We start from the raw sequence: 25,525 nt of genomic DNA on the forward strand, positions 1-25,525 counted from the left end.
CCCCTCAGCCTCCTACACTCCAGGGAAAAGTCTCAACCGAAGCTCAAGCCGCTCAGAGCCGGCACAGGCTTGGGAATTCCCCTTCCTTTCCAGTCCTGACGCAGGGTCTCCGCGGGAAACCTCGCCTGCCTATTCACCTCCACAGATACTGCCCGACCTTCCGCGTTCCTCCAGTCTGCGTTACTCTGCATTTCCAACATCTGCAGAACCTCGTGTTTCGAGCTTGGAAACCCTCTCCTCTCGCCTGATGTCAGAACTCACAGCCCTCTACGAGGGGTAATACCTCGTCTCAGTTTAGCCCCTCCAATTCCTTTCCCTTCTGAGGGAGTGTGCGCGGGTTCCACTGTTCCTGCCTCCAGTGTTGTCTTGGAAACAGGTTTGCTGGCTGGCGAAGGGAGGGGAAGGGGAGGAGATCGATGCTGGGGAGGAGGAGGGTTGATGAAATAACCAGTGTGGGCTCGGTGCGGCTCCGATGTAGACGGGCTTTTCCCGTGCAGGGGAATTGCCAATCAAAGCCAGCTCGGCGACGAGAAGAGAGACTGCCCCGCTACAGAGAGAGAGAGAGAAGGGAAATCAGCATGGCCACGATAACGTCCACTCGGTTCAGCGAGGAATATCAGATGTACGAGGAGCTGGGAAAGTAAGGAATTGCAACCCTCGAGGCTGAACGAAAAAAAATTCGCCTTCTTACAATTTTAAGTTTGACGTGTGTGTGTCTGTCTGTACGTGTGAGTGTGTGTGAATGGAGGGTAGTGAGTGTGTGTGTGACGGGACTGTGAGTGTGGGGCAGTGTGCGTGTGTGTATGTGTGGTGGGAGTGTGTGAATGTGGGTGGGTGTGTGTGTGTGTGTGTGTATGAGAGTGTGGTAGAGAGTGTGTGTGTGAGAGAGTATGTCAGTGTGTGTGGTGGGTGTCTGTGAATGTGGGTGGGTGTGTGTGTATGAGAGTGTGTGTGAGAGAGTATGTCAGTGTGTGTATGTGTGTGGTGGGTGTCTGTGAATGTGGGTGGGTGTGTGTGTATGAGTGTGTGTGTGAGAGTATGTCAGTGTGTATGTGTGTGTGGTGGGTGTCTGTGAATGTGGGTGTGTGTGTGTGTGTATGAGAGTGTGGGAGAGAGTGTGTGTGTGAGAGAGTATGTCAGTGTGTATGTGTGTGTGGTGGGTGTCTGTGTGTATGAGAGTGTGGGAGAGTGTGTGTGTGAGAGAGTCTGTCAGTGTGTGTATGCCTGTGTGTGTGTCAGTGTGTGTGTGTATATATATAAGAGTGTGGGGGTGTGTGTGTGTGAGTTAGCGTGTGCCAGCGTGAAACTGAAATTGTAAAATGTTGCTGATTTCAGAGGAGCCTTCTCGATTGTCAAGCGCTGTGTGAAGACTTTGACAGGACAGGAATATGCGGCGAAGATTATCAACACCAAGAAGCTGTCAGCTCGGGGTGAGCCTGATCAAGATGTTCGGGGAGGGATTGTAGTGTGTGTGTGTGCTAATTACATTGGGGGATGTTGGTGAAGGGTCGTGTGTGTGTGCAAATGTGTCATCTTTTCTCAGTGCCTATCCTGCCCCTCTGCTGGGCATTTGGACAGGCAGCGGCTGCAGTTGGACGGGCTAGCCCTGTCTCAGTGGGCAGAGCGGCTTCAAATTCAGGTTCCAAGTTGCCATTCTGCTGAGTTTAGTTTTCCTTCAAGCCCCAGCCCTGTGTGTTCAGAAGGTGGGAGGGTGCAAAATCGGGAGAGGATGGGAGGGGTGGGGGCTTTAATTGACCCCAATAATGATGCCACACCTTACACCTGCCCTGGCGCTTGTTTCTGCCCCCTCAAAGTATGTATATATCTCCATTAACAACCCTGAGATTCATTTTCCCGTGGGCAATCACAGTAACCACAAGAAACACAAGAGTCAATGAAAGACCTCACACGACAGGACGGACAAACAACCAGTGTGCAAAAGACAACAACCTGTGAAAATACTAAAGAGAAAATAAATAATAATGAATAAATAAATGAGCAATAGATATTGAGAACATGAGATGAAGAGTCCTTGAAAGTGCGTCCCTAGGTTGTGGGAACAGTTCAGTGATGGGGTGGACTCTCAGAAGGAGATCTCTGAGATCTCTCTGATTCAAGAGTATGATGGATGAGGGGTAATGACTATTCTGAACCTGGTGGTGTGAGTCCTGAGACTCCTGTACCTTCTTCCTGATCGCAGCAGTGAGAAGAGAGCGTGCCCTGAAAGATGGGAGGTGGGGGGAGGAGGGGGGTCCTTGATGATGGATGCTGCTTTCCTGCAACAATGCTGTGTATGGATGTGCTGAGTGGAGGGACTGGGCTGTATCCGTTACCTTTTGTAGGCTTTTCCATTCAAGGGCACTGTGACACGGGAAACTAGGGTTTGCAGACTCCCTCAGAGAGAGCCAGAGCAAATTCCTCCCAAACTGCAGGGAGAGGGACAGGGGGCAGGGTGACAGGAATCCGGACAGGGCTGGGGAGGTGGTGGTTACCGAGCATATCCCTGTCACTCTCCACCATTGTTCAGGGGGAGGGCACCACAGGAGAATAGCATTTAGTGTGATGCTGTTGCAGCTCGAGGTGTGGAGTTTGGAGTTCAATACCAGTTTCCTCTGTAAGGAGCTTGTACATTCTCCCTGTGACCATATGGGTTTCCTCTGTGTGCTCCAGTTTCCTCAGCAGGATACAGCCCAGTCCATCACGAGCAAACACTCCCCTCCACTCAGCATTGTTGCAGGAAAGCAGCATCCATCATCAAGGACCCCCCTTCCCCCCTCACCTCCCATCTACCAGGGCACGCTCTCTTCTCACTGCTGAGTCCAAAGTCCAAAGAGAGTTAGGTTAATCAGACGTTATAAGTTGTCCTGTGATTAGGCTTGGGTTAAATCAGGGCTTGCTGGGTGGCTTGGCTCGTTACACTAACAGGACCTGTTCGTCGCCAAATAAATAACTAAATCTTCTCTCTTGGCAGTTACTGGTATTGCAGGAGTTAGCAAGAGATGTGTTTTGCAATGGTGCTCAAAAGGCCGGAAGTCCTGCGTTGTATCTTTAAATAATATAAATTAATTAAATCTACCCCACTGTTGAAAGGTCTTGGCTGACCAGGGTTGGATTGTGACATCCTATCTGTTTTAGTTTCCAAAGCCCTTCATCCCCCGATTTTTGTGTGTACAAAGCTCCGCAATGCCTCCAGTGATCTGAAGGCCACAGTCCCCTACAGACACCGCCCCACCACCCCCGTGCTTGAAACAATGTCCTCTTCCCCGGTGGCGGAGAATTGCAGACAGACACCGCCCCACCACCCCCGTGCTTGAAACAATGTCCTCTTATTCAAGTCTTGTTCTTCGTTTGATAAACTGGACTTTGTGGCCTCACCATCTACCTTGTTATGAGCTTGTACCTTATTGTCTGCCTGCACTGTAACTGTGTTATTGTTTTGCAATGATCTGATCTGTATGAATAAGATGCAAGATAGGAAGCTTCTCACTGCGTCTCAGCACATGCAACAATAGTAAACCAATTAACCAATTCCAATCCTCTGTCACTACAACGTGGAACATTACAGCACACTACAGGCCTTTCGGCCCAGGTTGTTACGCCAACCTTTTAACCTACTCCAAGACCCTTCCCTCCTGCATAGAACCTCCATTCTTCTGTCAGCCTGTCTAAGAGTTTCTGAAATGTCCCTAATGTATTTGCATCTATCACCACCCCAGGCAGCACCTTCCACACAGCTACCACTCTCTGTAAAAAACCTACCTCTGACATCCACCCAACACTTTCCTCCAATCACCTTAACGTTATGCCCTCTTGTATTAGCCATTTCCACCCTGGGAAAAAGGTGATGCCTGTCCCCTCCATCTATGCTTTTTGTTATCTTCTTCACCTCTCACCCTCCTTCACTTCAAAGAGAGAAGCTCTAGCTCGCTCAACCTATCCTCATACGACATGCTCTCTAATTCAGACAGCGTCCTGGGAAATCTCCTCTGCACCCTTTCTAAAGCTTCCACATCCTCCCTATAATGAGGTGACCAGACATGAACACAATACTCCAATTGAAGGCAACTAAAAAAAGTCATTAAGAAGGTGAGATAAAGATGGAATACGGAAGTAAGCTAGTCAATAATATTAAGGAGGATACCAAAAGTTTTTTTCCAGAGACATAAAGTGTAAAAGAGAGTGAAGAGTAGATCTCGGACAGCTGGAAAATGATGCTGCAGAGGTGGTAATGGGGGGACAAAGAAATGGTGAAGGAACTGAATCAGTATTTTGCATCAGTCTTTACTGTGGAAGACAATAGCAGTACGCCAGAAGTTCGAGAGTGTCAGAGGTCAGAGGCGTGTGAAGTTGCCATTACTAGAGAGAAGATTCTTGGGAAACTGAAAGGTCTGAAGATAAGTCACCCGGACCAGATGGTCTACACCCCTGAGTTCTGAAAGTGGTGGCTGAAGTCATTATGGAGGTATTAGTAATAATCCTTCAAGAATCGTGAGATATCTGAAAAATCACAAGTGTCACTTCACTCTTCAAGAAGAGAGAGGGGCAGAAGAAAGGAAACTATAGGCCAGTTAGTCTGACCTCAGTGGTTGGGAAGATGTTAGAGTCAATTATCAAGGATGAGATCCCAGGGTACTTGGAGGCACACGATAAAACAGACCGTAATCAGCATGGTTTCCTCAAGGGATAACCAGCAGGATAGACAAAAGAGAGTCGGATGGATTTTGTGTACTTGGATTTTCAGAAGGCCTTTGACAAGGTGCCACACATGAGGCTGCTGAACAAGCTACAAGCCCATGGTACTACAGGAAAGATAACAGCATGAGTGGAGCATAGCTCATTGACAGGAGGCAAAAAATGGGAATAAAGGAATAAGGAATAGACCATCTGGCCCATTGAGTCTGTTCCACCGTTCAATGAGATCATGGCTTATCTGACCATCGACTCCATATAAATCATATAACCATATAACAATTACAGCACGGAAACAGGCCATCTCAGCCCTTCTAACCTGTGCTGAACGCTTACTCTCACCTAGTTCCACCAACCTGCACTCAGCCCATAACCCTCCATTTCTTTCTTGTCCATATACCAATCCAATTTTTACTTTAAGTGACAATACCGAACCTGCCTCTACCACTTCTACTGGAAGCTCGTTCCACACAGCTACCATTCTCTGAGTAAAGAAATTCCCCTTTGTGTTGCCCCTAACCTTTTGCCCCCTAACTCTCAACTCATGTACTCTTGTTTGAATCTGCCCTACTCTCAATGGAAAAAGCCTATCCACGTCAACTCTATCTATCCCCCTCATAATCTTAAATACCTCTATCAAGTCCCCCCCCTCAACCTTCTACGCTCCAAAGAATAAAGACCTAACTTGTTCAACCTTTCTCTGTAACTTGGGTGCTGAAACCCAGGTAACAATCTAGTAAATCTCCTCTGTATTCTCTCTATTTTGTTGACATCTTTCCTATAATTCGGTGACCAGAATTGTACACAATACTCCAAATTTGGCCTCACCAATGCCTTGTACAATTTTAACATTACATCCCAGGTCCTATACTCAAAGCTCTGATTTATAAAGGCCAGCATACCAAAAGCTTTCTTCACCACCCTATCCAAATGAGATTCCACCTTCAGGTGCACCGTTATTCCTAGATCACTCTGTTCTACTGCATTCCTCAATGCCCTACCATTTACCATGTATGTCCTATTTTGATTAGTCCTACCAAAATATAGCAACTCACACTTATCAGCATTAAACTCCATCTGCCATCTTTCAGCCTATTCTTCTAACTGGCCTAAATCTCTCTGCAAACTTTGAAATCCTACTTCATTATCCACAGCGCCACCTACCTTAGTATCATCTGCATACTTACTAATCCAATTTACCACCCCATCATCCAGATCATTAATGTATGCGACAAACACATTGGACCCAGTCTCCACCTACCTGCCTTATGCCCATAATCCTTAATTCTTGTACTATGCCACGAACGGCCATGGAGGCCAAGTCTTTATGTATATTTAAGTTGCTTGATTGGTCAGGGTATGAGGGAATATGGGGAGAAGGCAGGAGATCGGGGCTGAGAGGGAAAATGGACCAGCTGTGATGAAATGGTGGAGCAGACTCGATGGGCCAAATGGCCTAATTCTGCTTCTGTATTGTATGGTCTTGTATTCTGCGTGTGGTTTAACCAGGGTTTTATAAAGCTGAAACATTACCACGCAGCTCTTGAACTCAATCCCCCGACTGATGACTAATCAACACACTATATACCTTTCTAAGCACACAATCAACTTGTGCAGCAATTTTGAGCAAGCTATAGATTTGGACCCAAACATACCTCTATTCCTCCACACTGCGAAGAATCTTTCGATTAATATTTGCCGTCTTCAAGTTTGACCTTCCAAAGTGAATCAGACCCAGAATCAGGTTTAATATCTCTGGCATATGTTGTGAAACTTGTCTTTTTGTGGCAGCAGTACATTGTAATTCAGAACAAGACAAACTACGAGGTCGTGTTCACAGGTTCATTGTCCATTCAGAAATCCAATGGCAGAGGGGAGGAAGCTGTCCCTCAGTCATTGAGTCACTTCATATTTCCCTGGATTGACCCACACCACAAAGAACTGTAGCAATACTCTTCTGTTTAAACTCCAGTCTTCTTGTCATGAACATCAGAGATTCTGCAGCTGTTGGAATTCCAGAGTAACTAACACACACACACACACACACACACACACACACACACACACACACACACTCACACTCACACTCACACTCACACTCACACTCACACTCACACTCACACTCACACTCACACTCACACTCACACTCACACTCACACTCACACTCTCTCACACACACACACACACACACACACACACACACACACGAAATGCTGGAGGAACTTGGAAGGTCAGGCAGTCTCAATGGAACGGCAAAAGAAGAGGATGTGTCCTTTAGTGGGAGAGTCTGGGATCAGAGGGCACGGAATACAGAAACGGCCCTGTAGAACAGAAATTCCTTTAGCCAGAGGATGGTGAATCTGTTGAATTCATCGCCACAGTCCGCTGTGGAGGCCAAGTCACTGGTGTACTTAAAGTGGATGTTGATAGGTTCTGGATTAGTCAGGGAGTCAAAGGTTACAGGGAGAAGACAGGAGAGTGAAAAGAAAATCAGCCGTGGTGGAATGGAAGAGCAGACTCGATGGGCTGAATGGCCTAATTCTGCTCTTATGCCTTATGGCATTTGGACCTGTGTCACTGTGTTCCCTTTCTGAGTACGTACATTATTTCATTGTCTGGATGATAGGGTGGAGATACGTCTCTACCAAATGGGGTATAAGGTGTTCTTTCCCCCTGCTAGCCTGCGGGTCACCCTTGGGCAAGGTGTAGCAGCTGCTTATCTCCCGATCAGAGTCATGTGAAGCCACAGGAGCCGGTGGTGGATGGTCGTATGAGCAGCCGGTGCAGATCACAATTCCTGGTTATGTGACCACTGTCACCAGGCAGGCAATCTCTGAAGAGTATTGGTAATGGCTGGGGGTCACCCGTCCCGTAAAGACACTGCCCAGAAGAAGGCAATGGCAAACCACTTCTCTAGAAAAATTTGCCAAGAACAATCATGAAAAGACCATGACCATCCATGTCACACAACACGGCACATAATAATTGAATGAATGAATGCATTGGTGGATAATTGAGGGCCTGAGGCACACCACTAGCTGAAAAAAGGCTTAGTCCTTCTCGGTTATTTGGCCTGTCTTTATTAAAATTTGCTCTCTGAAATCATTGATCTGCCTCTGCATTGAGTGTGTGGTTTAAAGTCCAGGGTTAGAGAAATAGAGATGTTTCTGGGGGGGCTCTGACTTTACTAGAGTCAGCCTAGGTCCAGTATTGGTGCATTGAGTATCTAGGGTAACAATTAACCCTTTAAACCCTGGTTAAGGGAATGATGCTGTCGATACACTGAAAGCTAAAGAGTTTTGTGGCACGAAAGCAAGTTTGCTGATGATAACGGGAATGTGTCAGAAAGAAACTGAGCTCACTAACGTAAAGATACACCTCCTACTAGTCGGAGAAGATGGTAAACAGGTAAAATTGATGGCTGTTTATCAGAATATGTACTTCATTTTTAACAAGGTAGATGGATTAGTCACAGAGCTGACATTGCCCGTCCTAATGTCCTCCGTTCAGCCCAGCTCTCTCCAAAGCACTGCCCCTCCGTGTACCTGTCCAATAGCTTCTGAAACGATAACGTCACACCTGCCTCAACCACTTCCTCTGGCAGCTTATTCATATAGTCACCACCCTCTGGCTGAAAGAGTTGTCCCTTTCTCCTCTCACCCTAAAACTATGCCCTCTAGTTAAATTATGAGAAGTATAGATGGCTGTTATTTATACCTCTCATAATTTGAAATATTTTTTAAGGTAACCCCTCATTCTTTGATGCTGCAACTTGTCCCCGTAATTCAGGCCCTCTCATCCTGGCAACGTCCCCGTAAATCTTTTCTGCGCTCTTTCCAGTATAACCACATCTCTCCTATAACAGGGTGACCAAAACTGCACAAACAATTTAAACAACTGCAACATAAAATCCCAGCTCCAATACCTTGTGTTGTGAGTAAGGACAGCTTGCTAAACAGCTTTGTCACCATCCTGTCGATCTGAGTAGAACAGTACAAGACAGAAACAGGCCCTTTGACTCTCAATGTTGTGCCAAACCAATTAAATTAGCAATCAAGTGGCCAACTAAACTAATCCTTTCTGCCTGCACTATGTCCACATCCTTCCATTTTCCTCACATTCATGTGTCTATCTAAATGTCTTTTAAAATTCTCTAATGTATCTGACTCTAACCCCACTCCAGGCACCCACCACTTAAAACTTGCCCCTCGCATCTCCTTTGAAATTACCACCATCACCTTAAATGCATGAATCCTGACAAAACGATGCCCTCATAATCTATCAGATCTGCCCTCAGCCTCCACCGCTCCAGAGAGAACAACCCAAGCTCTTAGAGGGCACCAGACAGTACCCTGTAAACCTCTGCACCCTCTCCAGGGCCTTGACATTCGAGGTGATGCCACTGCACTTGAACTCCGAATTCCCTCTGTTCCATTACACTCCCTAGTTTCCGACCATTCACAGAGTGAGCCCTACTCTGGTTTTTATCACCTCACGCCTACCTGTATTGAAATTCATCTCCCTCTCCCCAGCCCAGTGACCAGGATCCCCCGTAATCTACCACGACCTTCAGCACCAACAACACCTCCTAATTCTATGCCATCCACAAACTGACTGCTCGAGCTTTGTGTGTTTGTCTCCTACTGGTGGTACGGAAATAAATAATCGGATGTGATCCGTGAGCCATTGCTGAGATGCAGTTGCAATGTTCTTGCTCAGGATCTAAATATTTCAAGTTCAAGTTCAATTGTCATTCAGCTATTCCCATGAATACAAACAAAGCGGAGTTTTTCTGGGGCCAAGGTGCAAAACAGTACCAACAGCACACTGCACATATAATGCAAATAATTATGAAAGCAGAAAAACATACAGTTGCAAACAAAATATATATTTTGATTTTTATATATACACACACATATATCTAGCCCAAGTATATGCGTGGTATGGTCTGTAATTTGACGGTGCATGGGATGTTGTCTTGGAGCCACGTTTCTGCAAAAACAATCCCGCAGCAGTAACTCATCTCACGCTGGTACAGCCACAGTCAAATGCAATCCAGCTTGTCTTCCACCCAGAGAACGCTGAGATGCTTTGGAATAGACAATGGAAGATGTAAAAACAGATGTCTGACTTTTAAATCAGAGGTGGGTGAGGGAATGCAGCGCTGGTGCCAGAATATGTGATGGCACTTGCGGGCGGCCCTCTAGAACATTCTTAGACTGTGTTGGTTGTTGATGCAAACAACACATTTCACTGTATGATTTGGCATATACGTGACAAATAAAGCTAACTTTTTAATTTTAAGTAGGATTAATTTAATTTTATTCAGAGATACAGTATGGAAACTTAGAGCTGTGTCATCCAGCAAGCCACTGATTTACCTCTAACTGGATAATGGGACAATTTACAATAACCAACTAACCTACTAACGGGTACGTCTTGAGGATGCTTCCTGTGGGGGGGGGGGGGGGGGACTCTGGCACCAGAGGGCATGGCCTCAGAGGGACATCCATTTACAACCAAGATGAGGAAAAATTCCTTTAGCAAGAAAATGGTGAATCTGTGGGATTCATTGTCACAGACAGCTGTGGAGGCCAAGTCATTGGGTGTATTTAAAGTGGAGGTTGATGGTAAGGGTGTCAAAGGTTATAGGCAGAAGGCATTGAAATGTAGAGAGTGGTGGACACACCTCAACACATCATGTACCCCCTCCATGGATCTGTCTACACTCCTCACTGCCTCAGCAAAATCAAAGACCTACCCACCCCAGACATTCTCTCTCCCCTCTAAGGGGAACAGATGGATGTTATTTACTTAGATGTCCAAAAAGCGTTCAATAAGGTACCACATAAAAGATTTATCCATAAGATAAGGATGCATAGAATTGGGTGGGGGTGATGAATTAGCATGGATAGAAGACTGATTAACCAATAGAAAGCAGAGAGTTGGGATACATGGGTGTTACACTAGTTGGCAATCAGTGGTTAGCAGTGTGCCACAGGGGTTGGTGCTGGGCCCACAAATTTTCATGATATACATTAACGATCTGGAAGAGGGGACCAAGTGTATTGTATCTAAATTTGCTTTTCCACTCGCTTTAGTATCGTCAGCAAATTGTGTAGAGGATTCGGAGAGTCTTCAGAGAGATATAGATATCTCTATATCTCCCTGCAGTGGTTAAAGGTCTGGCAGATGGAGTACAATGTTGGTAAATCTGAGGTCATCCACTTTGGAAGAGAAAATGGAAGATCAGATTATTTAAATGTTAAAAGATTGCAGCATGCTGCTGTGCAGAGGGACTTGGGAGTGCTTGTGCATGAATCACAAAAGGTTGGTTTGAGGCTATCAAGAAGGCAAATACAATGTTGGCCTTCATTGCTAGAGGGATTGAATTTAAGAGCAGGGAGGTTACTAGTACAACTGTACAGGGTACTGGTGAGGCCACATCTGGAGTACTGCGTGCACTTCTGGTCTCCTTACTTGAGGAAGGATATACTGGCTTTGGAGGCGATGTGGAGGAGGTTTATCAGATTGATTCCAGAGATGAGGGGGTTAGACTATGAGGAGAGATTGAGTCGACTGTACTCACTGGAATTCAGAAGAATGAGAGGAGATCTTATAAAAGCATATAAAAGGGATAGATAAGATAGAGGCAGGAAGGTTGTTTCCACTGGTAGCTGAGACGAAAACTAAGGGACATAGTCTCAAGATTTGGGAAGTAGATTTAGGATAGAGATGAGGAGGAACTGATTTTCCCAGAGAGTGGTGAATCTGTGGAATTCTCTGCCCAATGAAGCAGTGGAGGCTACCTCAGTAAATATATTTAAGACAAGGTTGGATAGATTTTTGCATAGTAGGAGAATGAAAGGTTATGGGGAAAAGACAGGTGGGTGGAGATGAGTCCATGGTCAGATCAGCCATGATCTTATTGAATGGCGGAGCAGGCTCGATGGCCGACTCCTGCTCCTAGTTCTTATGTTCTTCTGTTCTCCCATCGGCAGAAGAAAGCGCATACCACCAGAATCGAGGACAGCGTCTATCCAGCTGTTGTAAGACCATTGAAGAGTTCCCTTGCAAGTTAAAGTGGATTCTTGACCTTATAATCTCCCTTGTTCTGCCTGTTCTGAACTTCCTCTGTAACACTTTGTTCTGCACTCTCACAATCAGAATCAGGTTTATTCTCACTGACATTTGTTGTCGAGCTGTACAGTGCAATACATCAAAATTACTATAAGTCACAAGAAGAAAAATTTTTAAAAGGTAAGTAGTGGGAAAAGAGAGCAAAAATAGTGATGTAGCATTCAAAGTCCATTCAGAAATCTGAGGGCAAAGAGGAACGGTCAGCCTCTTGTACCTCCTGCAATAGGACGGCAAGTCATGGGTGATGGGGATCTTCAGTGATAATGCTGCCTTTTTGAGACATCGCTTTCTGAAGATGTCTTCAGTGCTGTTAATGTTCTCCCTCAGGGCATTGTGGAATGATCTGATCTGTATGAACACGGATGTTGCCGGGACTTGAGAAACTGAGTTACAGAGAAAGGTTGAATAGGTTAGGACTTTATTCCCTGGAACGTAGGAGAATGAGGGGAGACTTGATAGAGGTATATAATATTATAGGTAGAGTGAATGCAAGCAGGTTTTTTCCACTGAGGCTATGGGACAAAAAAACCAGAGGACATGGGTTAAGGGTGAGGGGGAAAAGTTTAAAGGGAACATTGGGGGGCTTCTTCACACAGAGAGTGGTGGGAGTGTGGAATGAGCTGCCAGATTAAGTGGTAAATGTGGTCTCACTTTTAACATTTAAGAAAATCTTGGACAGGTATATGGATGAGAGGGGTTTGGAGGGATATGGCCCAGGTGCAGGTCAGTGGGACGAGGCAGAAAAATGGTTCGGCACAGACAAGAAGGGCCAAAAGGCCTGTTTCTGTGCTGTAATGTTCTATGGTAACAGTGCGCGCAAGACAAGTTTTTCCACTGCATCTCAGTACATGTGACATTAATAAATCACTTGATTTACCAAATTATTTCCCCCAATTAACTTCCGATCAGCTCCAGAGTGAACGAAGATGGCTAATATGAAGGGACATAATTTTAAGGTGTTTGGAGGGAAGTGTAGGGGGATGTCAGAGGCAGGTTTTTTTCTACACATATATGGCAGATACATTAGGGGTGTTTAAGAAACTCTTAGATAAGCACATGGCTGACTGAAAAATGGAGGGCTGTGTAGGAGGGAAGGGTTAACTTAATTTTAGAGAAGGTTAAAAGGTCGGCAGAACATCGTGGGCTGAAGAGCCTGAAGGTACTATTGTGTTCTAGAAATATTACTCATTTCTTTGGAAACCCGAACACTGAGTTAAATCATTGAGGATAGTCTAAAGCATTACAGAGAAATTTATCTCACTCACTTTGTTTGCTGCTCCAAAGCCTTTGCATGTGAATTATCGAGTAACACAAGCAACTTGACAGGCAAATAGGATTGTAAAGAGAGCTTCAGAGCATTGAGTGCGGGAGATGGGATGTAATGTTGAAGTTGTAGAAGATGTTGGTGAAGCCTAATTTGGATTATTGTGTGCAATTCTGATCACCTGCCTACAGGAAAGATATCAATAAAATTGAAAGAGAGCAGAGAAAATTTACAAGGATATTACCAGGATCTGAGGTCCTGATTTCAGGGAAAATTTGAATAGATTAGGACTTTATTCCCTGGAGTGTACGAGAGTGAGGGCAGATTTGATAGAGGTTTACAGTGTAATGAGGGGTAAATGCAAACGGGCTTCTTCTGAGAGTGCCAGAAGATGTGGTGGATGTGGGTTTGATTTCATCATTTAAGAGAAATTTGGGTAGGTATATGGATGGGAGGGGTATGGAGGCAATGGTCTGGGTGCAGGTCACGGGCACTACACAGAATAACAGTTTGGCAAAGAGAAGCTAGGCTGAATGACCCGTTTTTGTGCTGTAATATTCTATGACTCTAAGACCACTTTCAACCTTGCTTATCACACGCTAAATTTGAAAATTATACAGGACACGGGCCCATGTTGAGGTGAAGACCTTGAAGCCACGACTTTAAGGAGGTGGTAGATTGAAGTGCGAGTTTTGTCTGTTCTCCATGGTAATTGTGCCTGAGCAATTATTGTAATGAACACTGAGGTTGTGACTGAAACGTTGAGTGTTTTGTGTAGGATGTGTAATAAGGTGGGAGATGTAAGCACACACCTCTCAGAGTGGGTGTTTGAAATTATCCCCATGAATCAAGAACAGTTAGCAGAGTTTTTAAATTTTGATGTGATCCTTTGTGTAACTGCTTTGCATCTTGTTTGTCACCGGCAAATAGGACGAGGGAAACATTAATGTGCGCGGGCTGTGTACACAACTCCTCAGTTCGTCGTGGGTAACCCCCACCCCACCACAGAGCACCATCACAGGAAATCAGCGTCAGTGACCCCACCACCCAGGCCACGCTCTCTTCACACTGTGCCATCAGGAAGTAGGTACAGGAGCCTCAGGACCCTCACCACCAGGTTCAGGAACAGTGATTACCCCCTCAGCCATCAGGAAGTAGGTACAGGAGCCTCAGGACCCTCACCACCAGGTTCAGGAACAGTGATTACCCCCTCAGCCATCAGGAAGTAGGTACAGGAGCCTCAGGACCCTCACCACCAGGTTCAGGAACAGTGATTACCCCCTCAGCCATCAGGAAGTAGGTACAGGAGCCTCAGGACCCTCACCACCAGGTTCAGGAAGTTATTGCCCCTCAACCATCAGGCTCTTGAACCACAGAGGATAACTTCACTCACCCCATCACTGAACTGTTCCCATAATCTATGGACTCAGTTTCAAGCACTTGTCTACTCATGTTCTCAATATTTATATGTTATTTATTATTATAATTCTTCCTTTTCGTATTTGCACAGTTTGTTGTTTTTTACTCGCTGGTTGTTTGTCCTTCCTGTTAGGTGCAGTTTTAATTGACTCTGTTGTGGGTCTTGGTAATTACTGTGGATGCCTGCCAGACAAAGAATTTCAGAGTTATATAGTGCCGTGTGTAATTCAATAAGAAATTTCTTTGGAATGTTAAACGTTTGAACTTTGAAATCTGGGTGATGGTGTAAGCATACAATAGCGAACTATAAGCGCATAAATCTGGAAGGCAGTATCGGCAACATCTGTCACTGTATTACACTGGCACACTGTACCAGCAACTTATCTGTCACTGTATTACACTGGCACACTGTACCAGCAACTTATCTGTCACTGTATTACACTGGTGTACAGTATCGCCAACATCTGTCACTCTGTTCCACCGGCATACAGTATCACAGGCAGACATACTTTATTGATCTCGAGGAAAACTGGGTTTCGTTACAGTCACACCAACCAAGAATAGTGAAGAAATATAGCAATATAAAACCATAAATAATCAAATAATAATAAGTTAATCATGCCCAGTGGAAATAAGTCCAGGGCCAGCCTATTGGCTCAGGGTGTCTGACACAGTTTGATGGCCACAGGTAGGAATGATTTCCTGTCACGCTCAGTGTTGCATCTCGGTAGAATGAGTCTCTGGCTGAATGTACTCCTGTGCCTAACCAGTACATTATGGAGTGGATGGGAGTCATTGTCCAAGATGGCATGTAACTTGGACAGCATCCTCTTTTCAGACACCACCGTCAGAGAGCCCAGTTTCACACCCACAACATCACTGGCCTTATGAATAAGTTTGTTGATTCTGTTGGTGTCTGCTACCCTCAGCCTGCTGCCCCAGCACACAACAGCAAACATGATAGCACTGGTCACCACAGACTCGTAGAACATCCTCAGCATCGTCCGGCAGATGTTAAAGGACCTCGGTTTCCTCGGGAAGTAGAGACGGCTCTGACCCTTCTTGTAGACAGCCTCAGTGTTCTTTGACCAGTCCAGTTTATTGTCTATTCGTATCCCCAGGTATTTGTAATCCTCCACCATGTCCACACTGACCCCTTGGATGGAAACAGGGGTCACCAACATCTGTCACTATATTACACTGGCGTACAGTATTTGGCAACATACCAGTCACTGTATTACACTGGTGCACAGTATTTGGCAACATACCTGTCACTGTATTACACTGGCGTACAGTATCTGCAACATACCTGTCACTGTATTACACTGGTGTACAGTATTGGCAAAATATTTGTCACTATTACACTGGTGTACAGTATTTGGCAACATATCTGTCACTGTATTACACTGGTGTACAGTACTGGCAACCTATCTGTCACTGTATTACACTGGTGTACAGTACTGGCAACCTATCTGTCACTGTATTACATTGGCATACAGTATTGATGGCAACAGATTCACCACTGTATAACACTGTGGTATGGTATCAGTGGCAACAAATCTGTCACTGTATAACACTGGGATACAGTACCGGTGGGTCAGGTCTGTCACTGTATAACACTGGGGTACAGTACCAGTGGGGATGGGTCTGTCACTGTATAACACTGGGGTACAGTACTGGTGGGGACGGGTCTGTCACTGTATAACACTGGGATACAGTACTGGTGGGTCAGGTCTGTCACTGTATAACACTGGGGTACAGTACCAGTGGGGATGGGTCTGTCACTGTATAACACTGGGGTACAGTACCAGTGGGGACGGGTCTGTCACTGTATAACACTGGGATACAGTACTGGTGGGGACGGGTCTGTCACTGTATAACACTAGGATACAGTACTGGTGGGGATGGTTCTGTCACTGTATAACACCGGGGTACAGTTCTGGTGGGGACGGGTTTGTTGCTGTTAAATACCTGTCTATGGTACTGGTGGTGATGGTCTGTCACGGTGTAATTCCGGGGCATAGTCTGTCACTGTATAACACCAGGGTATGGTACCGGTGTGGACGGGCCTGTCATGGAATAACACCAGGGTACGGTACCGGTGTGGACGGGCCTGTCATGGTATAACACCAGGGTACAGAATCAGAATCAGTTTATTATCACCTGCATGTGATGTGAAATATGTTAACTTAGCAACAACAGTTCAATACAATACATAATCTAGCAGAGAAAAAATAATAATAATAAATAAAATAAAACATAATAATAGATAAACAAGTAAATGGATTACATATATTGAATAGATTTAAAAGAAAGTGCAAAAACAGAAATACTGTATATTAAAAAAAGTGAGGCAGTGTCCAAAGCTTCAATGTCCATTTAGGAATCGGATGGCAGAGGGGAAGAAGCTGTTCCTGAATCACTGAGTGTTTGCCTTCAGGCTTCTGTACCTCCTCCCTGATGGTAACAGTGAGAAAAGGGCATGCCCTGGGCGCTGGAGGCCCTTAATAATGGACGCTGCCTTTCTGAGACACCGCTCCCTAAAGATGTCTTGGGTACTTTGTAGGCTAGTGCCCAAGGTAGAGCTGACTAGATTTACAACCTTCTGCAGCTTCTTTCGGTCCTGTGCAGTAGCCCCTCCATTACCAGACAGTGATGCAGCCTGTCAGAATGCTCTCCACGGTACAACTATAAGAGTTTTTGAGTGTATTTGTTGACATGTCAAATCGCTTCAAACTCCTAATAAAGTATAGCTGCTGTCTTGCTTTCTTTATGACTACATCAGTATGTTGGGACCAGGTTAGATCCTCAGAGATCTTGACACCCAAGAACTTGAAGCTGCTCACTCTCTCCACTTCTGATCCCTCTATGAGGATTGGTACGTGTTCCCTCGTCTTACCCTTCCTGAAGTCCACAATCAGCTCTTTCATCTTATTGACGTTGAATGTCAGGTTGTTGCTGTGGCACCATTCCACTAGTTGGTATATCTCACTCCTGTACGCCCTCTCGTCACCACCTGAGATTCTACCAACAATGGTTGTATCGTCAGCAAATTTACAGATGGTATTTGAGCTGTGCCTAGCCACACAGTCATGGGTACAGAGAGTAGAGCAGTGGGCTAAGCACACACCCCTGAGGTGCGCCAGTGTTGATAGTCAGTGAAGAGGATATGTTATCACCAATCCGCACAGACTGTGGTCTTCTAGTTAGGAAGTTGAGGATCCAATTACGGAAGGAGTTACAGAGGCCCAGATTCTGCAACTTTGCAATCAGGACTGCGAGAATGATACTAATAAAAGCTGCGTTATAGTCGATGAACAGCATCCTGATGTAGGTGCTTGTGTTGTCCAGGTTGTCTAAAGCCGTGTGGAGAGCCATTGAGATTGTGTCTGCCATTGACCCGTTGTGGTGATAGGCAAATTGCAATGGGTCCAGGTCCTTGTTGAGGCAGGAGTTCCATCTAGTCATGACCAACTCAAAGCATTTCATCACTGTCGATGTGAGTGTTACTGGGCATTTGTCATTAAGGCAGCCCACATTATTCTTCTCTGGCACTTTTATAATTGTTGCCTTTTTGAAGCAGGTGGGAACTTCCGCCCGTAGCAGTGAGAGGTTGAAAATGTCCTTGAATACTCCAGCCAGTTGATTGGCACAGGTTTTCAGAGCCTTACCAGGTACTCCATCGGGACCTTCCGCCTTCACTCTCTTTAAAGACAGAGTAACATCAGCCCATGAGACGGAGATCACAGGGTCATCAGGTGCAGCTGTAGTTGTGTTCTCCCTTTCAAAGCGGGTATAGGAGGCATTGAATTCATCTGGTAGTGAAGCATCGCTGCCATTCATACTGTTGGGTTTCACTTTGCAGGAAGTAATGTCTTGCAGTCCTTACCAGAGTTGCTATGCATCTGATATTGCCTCCAACCTCATTCGAAATTGTCTCTTCACCCTTGAAATAGCCCTCCGTTAATCACACCAGGTTTTCTGGTACAGGCCTGGGTCGCCAGACTTGAACGCCTTCAGCAGACGATGTACCTTCTGGTTCATCCACGGCTCTTGTACCCGTGTAGTACTGGTGGGCATGGGTCTGTCACTGTTTAATACCAGGGTATAGTACCGGGGGCACAGATCTGTCACTGTTAAATTCCAAAGTACAGTATCGGTGGGCATGGGTCTGTCACTGTTTAATACCAGGGTATAGTACCGGGGGCACAGATCTGTCACTGTTAAATTCCAAAGTACAGTATCGGTGGGCATGGGTCTGTCACTGTTTAATACCAGGGTATAGTACCGGGGGCACAGATCTGTCACAGTTAAATTCCAAAGTACAGTATCGGTGGGCATGGGTCTGTCACTGTTTAATACCAGGGTATAGTACCGGGGGCACAGATCTGTCACTGTTAAATTCCAAGGTACAGTATCGGTGGGCATGGCTCTGTCACTGTTTAATACCAGGGTATAGTACCGGGGGCACAGATCTGTCACTGTTAAATTCCAAGGTACAGTATCGGTGGGCATGGGTCTGTCACTGTTTAATACCAGGGTATAGTACCGGGGGCACAGATCTGTCACTGTTAAATACCAAGGTACAGTATCGGTGGGCATGGGTCTGTCACTGTTTAATACCAGGGTATAGTACCGGGGGCACAGATCTGTCACTGTTAAATACCAAGGTACAGTATCGGTGGTCATGGGTCTGTCACTGTTTAATACCAGGGTATAGTACCGGGGGCACAGATCTGTCACTGTTAAATTCCAAGGTACAGTATCGGTGGGCATGGGTCTGTCACTGTTAAAAGCCAGGTTATGGTACCAGTGGGAACGGGTCTGTCACTGAAAAACACTGGGATACGGTACTAGTTGGGATGGGTCTGACACTGTTTAACACCAGGGTACAGTACTGGTTGGGATGGGTCTGTCACGGTATAACACCGGGGTACAGTTCCAGTGGGGATGGGTTTGTCACTGTATAACACTGGGGTACAGTACCGGTGGGGACGGGTCTGTCACTGTATAACACTGGGGTACGGTGCCAGTGGGGACGGGTCTGTCACTGTTTAACCCCAGGGTACGGTGCCAGTGGCAATGGGTCTGTCACTGTATAACACCGGGGTACGGTGCCAGTGTGGATGGGTCTGTCGCTGTATAACACCGGGGTACGGTGCCAGTGGGGGCGGGTCTGTCGCTGTATAACACCGGGGTACGGTGCCAGTGGGGACGGGTCTGTCGCTGTATAACACCGGGGTACGGTGCCAGTGGGGACGGGTCTGTCGCTGTATAACACCGGGGTACGGTGCCAGTGGGGACGGGTCTGTCACTGTATAACACTGGGGTACGGTTCCAGTGGGGGCGGGTCTGTCGCTGTATAACACCGGGGTACGGTGCCAGTGGGGGCGGGTCTGTCGCTGTATAACACTGGGGTACGGTGCCAGTGGGGGCGGGTCTGTCGCTGTATAACACCGGGGTACGGTGCCAGTGGGGACGGGTCTGTCGCTGTATAACACCGGGGTACGGTGACAGTGGGGACGGGTCTGTCACTGTATAGCACCGGGGTACGGTGCCAGTGGGGACGGGTCTGTCACTGTATAACACTGGGGTACGGTACCGGTGGGGACGGGTCTGTCACTGTATAACAGCGGGGTACGGTGCCAGTGGGGACGGATCTGTCACTGTTTAACCCAGGGTACGTTGCCAGTGGTGATGGGTCTGTCACTGTATAACACCGGGGTACGGTGCCAGTGTGGACGGGTCGGTCACTGTATAACACCGGGGTACGGTGCCAGTGGGGACGGGTCTGTCACTGTATAACACTGGGGTACGGTGCCAGTGGGGACGGGTCGGTCACTGTATAACACCGGGGTACGGTGCCAGTGGGGACGGGTCGGTCACTGTATAACACCTGGGTACGGTGCCAGTGGGGACGGGTTGGTCACTGTATAACACCGGGGTACGGTGCCAGTGGGGACGGGTCTGTCACTGTATAACATGGGGGTACGGTGCCAGTGGGGATGGGTCTGTCACTGTATAACTCCGGGGTACGGTGCCAGTGGGGGCAGGTCTGTCACTGTATAACACCGGGGTACGGTGCCAGTGTGGACGGGTCTGTCACTGTATAACACTGGGGTACAGTACTGGCGGGTTAGTCTGTCCCTATATATTACCGGGGGACAGTACCTATGTGGACGCGTTGGTCACTGTATGAGAATGAGAAATCAGGCTTAATATCACCAGCATGTTGTGAAGCGTGTTGTCTTTGTGGCTGCAGTACAATTCAGTGCATAATGACTGAGAAAATGAACGCCGTGAGAGTGTCGTTGGGTTGGAAGTCCATTCCAAATTTGGATGTCTGAGTGGATAAACTGTTCCTGAATCACTGAGTGTGTGCCTTCAGAGTCCCCTGGATGGCAGCACCGAGAACAGGCCGTGTCCTATGTGATCGGGTTGTTAATGATGGATGCTGTCTTTTTGAGGCATCACTCCTTGAATATGTCCTGGAGCTGGTGAGTTTAGTACCCATGATGGAGCTGAGTTTACAACAATCTACAGCTTATTTTGCAGGAAGCACCCTCGCAACCCCCCCCCCCCACACACATTAGATGGTGATACAGCCAGTTGCAATGCTCTCCATGGTGTGTCTGTGGAAATTTGCAAGGGCCTTTAGTGACAAACCAAATCTCGTCAAACTCCTAATGAAATATAGCCACTGGTTTTGCCTTCTTTATAGCTGCATCAATATTTTGAGACCAGGATATATGCTCAGAGATATTGACACCCAGGAATTGCTCATTCTTTCCACTCTTGATCCTCTGTGAGGACTGGTGTGTCTTCCCTCATCTTACCCTTTCTGAAGTTGACAATCAGTTCTTTGGTCATACTGACGAGGAGCCAACAACAGCTTGAGTTATGAGCAAATTTATAGATGGCATTTGAGCTGCGCCTTGGTACATAGTCATGGGTATAGAGTGAGTAGAACAGTGGGCTAAGCACACAGGCATGAGGTGTCGATCATCAGCGAGGTGGAGATGTTGTTTCTAATCCACACAGGTTGTGGTCTCCCACTAAGGAAGTTGAGGAACCAGTTTCAGAGGGAGGGACAGAGACTCCTGCTTTGGAGCTTTTCAATGAGAACTTTATGAATGATTATGTTAAATGCTGTGCTGTGGTCAATAAGCAGCATCCTGATGTGGGTATTTGTATTGTCCAAGTGACCCAAAGCCGTGTGAAGAGCCAATGAGATTTCATCCACCGTAGGCCTATTATGGAAATAGGCAAATTGTTGTGGGTCCAGATCCTTGCTGAGGCAGGAGTTAATTCTGGCCGTAACCAACCTCTCAAAGCACTTGATCACTGTAGATGTAAGTGCTATGGACGATAGTCATTGAGACAGCTCACCCTCCTCTTCTTGGATATCGGTATGATTGTTGCCCTTTTGAAGCAGGTGGAAACTTCCAACCGTAGCAGTGAGAGGTCGAAAATGTCTTTGAACACACCTGCCAGTTGGTTGGCACAAGTTTTCAGAGCCCTACCAGGTACTCCATCAGGGCCCGTCGCCTTGCGAGGGTTCACTCTCTTTAAAGACAGACTAATGTCAGTGTCTGAGACAGAGATCAGAGAGGCTCCAGATGCTGCGGGGATCCCCCTAGATGTGGTTCTATTCTCCCTTTCAAAGTGATCATAAAAAGAGTTGAGCTGGTCTGGGAGCGAAGCATCACTGCCATTCACGATGTTAAGTTTCACTTTGTAGGAAGTAATGTCCTGCAAATCCTGCCAGAGTTGGTGCGCCTCCAACCTGCTTCGTACTTGTTCCGTTGCTCCTGAGGTAGTCCTCTGTAAGTCATACCTGGTTTTCTTGCATAGTCCTGGGTCGCCAGGCTTCATGCCACAGATCTACCCTCAACAGACTGCATGTCTCCTGTTTCATGCATGGCTTTTGATTTGGACATATACAGTATGTTCTCACAGGCACACACTCATCCACGCTGGTTTTAATGAAGTCAGTGACAACTGTGGCATAGTCATTCAGACTTGAAGATGAATTCCTGAATACAGTCCAGATCACCGATTAAAACAGCCCTGACTCCCACCACAGCCCACTGTGCCCGTACTGGTGTTGTGGTCTTCAGTCTCTGCCTGCACTCAGAGAGTGGAAGTACAGCAAGGTGATCAGACTTTCCAAAGTGTGGAGCTGGGATGGTATGGTATGCTCTTATGATAGTAGTGTAACTAGTTCAGTATGTTGGTTCCTCTGGTACTAAACGTGATTCGTTGTTTATAATTATTTAGAGACTTTTTCAAGGTTAAAATCCTCCAAAGAGATGCAAAAGGCATCAGGGAGTGTCGTTTCATGCTTGTTGATCACATTGCTCAGTTCGTCTAGAGCCTGTTTTACACTGGCCTGAGGTGGGATGCACTCTGCAAACAAGATAGAACATAGAAAACCTACAGCACATTACAGGCCCTTTGGTCTATAATGTGCTGAACATGTACTTACTTTAGAGATTACCTAGGGTTATGCATAGCTCTCTATTTTTTTGAAGCTCCATGTACCTATCCAGGAGTCTCTCAAAAGACCCTATCGTATCCGCCTTCACTACCATCTCCGGCAGCCCATTCCACTCACTCACCACTCTCTTTGTAAAACCTTACCCCTGATATCTCCTCTGTACCTACTCCCCAGCACCTTAAAACTGCGCCCTCTCGTGTTAGCCACTTCAGCCCTGGGAAAAAGCCTCTGACTATCCACACAATCAATGCCTCTCATCATCTTATACACCTCTATCAGGTCACCTCTCATCCTCTGTTGCTCCAAGGAGAAAAGGCCAAGTTCACTCAACCTATTCTCTTAAGGCATGCTTCCCACTCCAGGCAACGTTCTTGTAAACCTCCTCTGCATCCTTTCTATGGTTTCCATGTCCTTCCTGTAGTGAGGCAACCAGAACTGAGCACAGTACTCCAAGTGAGGTCTGACCAGGGTGCTATATAGCTGCAACATTACCTCTTGGCTCCTAAATTCAAATCCCCAATTGATGAAGGCCAATACACCGTATGCCTTCTTAATCACAGAGTCAACCTGCACAGCAGCTTTGAGCGTCCTATGGACTCAGACCCCAAGATCCCTCTGATCCTCCACACTGCCAAGAGTCTTACCTTTAATACTATATTCTGCCATCATATTTGACCTACCAAAATGAACCACTTCACACTTACCTGGGTTGAACTCCATCTGCCACTTCTCAGTCCAGTTTTGCATCCTATCAATGTCCCGCTGTAACCTCTGACAGCCCTCCACACTATCCACAACACCCCCAACCTTTGTATCATCAGCAGATTTACTAACCCATCACTCCACTTGCTCATCCAGATCATTTATAAAAATCACGAAGAGTAGGTGTCCCAGAACAGATCCCTGAGGCACACCACTGGTCACCAACCTCCATGCAGAATATGACCCGTCTACAACCACTCTTTGCCTTCCGTGGGCAAGCCAGTTCTGGATCCACAAAGCAATGTCCCCTTGGATCCCATGCCTCTTTACTTTCTCAATAAGCCTTGCATGGGGTACCTTATCAAATGCCCTGCTGAAATCCATATACACTATATCTACTGTTCTACCTTCATCTTTGTGCTTAGTCACATCAAAAAAATTCAACCAGGTTCGTAAGGCACAACCTGCCTTTGACAAAGCCATGTTGACTATTCCTAATCATAATATGCCTCTCCAAATGTTCATAAATCCTGCCTCTCAGGATCTTCTCCATCAAGTTATCGTCCACTGAGGTAAGAGTCACTGGTCAATAATTTCCTGGGCTATCTCTAAACCCTTTCTTGAACAAGGGAACAACATCTGCAACCCTCCAATCCTCCGGAACTTCTCCCATCCCCATTGATGATACAAAGATCATCGCCAGAGTCTCGGCAATCTCCTCCCTCGCCTCCCACAGTAGCCCAGGGTATATCTCATCTGGTCCCAGTGACTTATTCAACTTGATGTTTTCCAAAATCTCCAGCACATCTTTTTTCTTAATGTCTATATGCTCAAGCTTTTCAGTCCACTGTAAGTCATCCCTACAATCGCCAAGGTCCTTTTCCGTAGTGAATACTGAAGCAAAGTATTCATTAAGTATCTCTGCTATCTCCTCCGGTTCCACACACACTTTTCCACTATCACACTTGATTGGTCCTATTCTCTCACATCTTATCCTCTTGCTCTTCACATACTTGTAGAATGCCTTGGGGTTTTCCTTAATCCTGTCTGCCAAGGCTTTCTCATGGCCCCTTCTGGCTCTCCTAATTTCATTCTTAAACTCCTTCTTGCTAGCCTTGTAATCTTCTAGATCTCTATCATTACCTAGTTTTTTGAACCTTTCATAAGCTCTTCTTTTCTTCTTGACTAGATTTTCTACAGCCTTTATACACCACGGTTTCTGTACCCTATCATCCTTTCCCTGTCTCATTTGACCATACCTATGCAGAACGCCCCTGAACATTTGCCACAATTCTGCCTTACCTTTCTCTGAGAACATTGTTCCCAATTTATGCTTCCAATTTCCTGCCTGATAGCCTGATATTTCGCCTTACTCCAATTAAACGTTTTCCTAACTTGTCTGTTCCTATCCCTCTCAAATGCTATGGTAAAGGAAATAGAATTGTGATCACTATCTCCAAAATGCTTTCCCACTGAGAGACCTGACACCTGACCAGGTTCATTTCCCAATACCAGATCAAGTACAGTCTCTCCTCTAGTTGGCTTAATTATATATTGTGTCAGGAAACCTTCCTGAACACACCTAACAAACTCCACCCCATCTAAACCCCTCACTCTATGGAGATGCCAATCGATATTTTGGAAATTAAAATCTCCCACCATGACAACCCTATTATTAAACCTTTCTAGAATATGTCTCCCTATCTGCTCCTTGATGTCCCTGTTACTATTGGGTGGTCGATCAAAAACACCCAGTAGAGTTACTGACCCCTTCCTGTTTCTAACTTCCACCCACAGAGACTCTGTAGACA

General features: G+C 46.2%; 1 protein-coding gene across 1 annotated transcript in view; it reads left to right on the forward strand.

Annotated features, from left to right (window-relative positions):
* The first annotated feature begins 403 nt into the window (after positions 1-403).
* Positions 404-25,525, forward strand: part of LOC132405678 (calcium/calmodulin-dependent protein kinase type II subunit alpha) — a 332,781-nt gene continuing 307,659 nt past the window's right edge. The window contains exons 1-2 of the mRNA XM_059990685.1: positions 404-640; positions 1,336-1,430. Coding sequence (XP_059846668.1) covers positions 417-640; positions 1,336-1,430 — 319 coding nt within the window. The 5' untranslated portion in view covers positions 404-416. The remainder of the gene's footprint in view (positions 641-1,335; positions 1,431-25,525) is intronic.

This window comes from Hypanus sabinus, chromosome 15, assembly GCF_030144855.1.
Source record: "Hypanus sabinus isolate sHypSab1 chromosome 15, sHypSab1.hap1, whole genome shotgun sequence".
In the NCBI taxonomy this organism is placed as follows: Eukaryota; Metazoa; Chordata; class Chondrichthyes; order Myliobatiformes; family Dasyatidae; genus Hypanus; species Hypanus sabinus.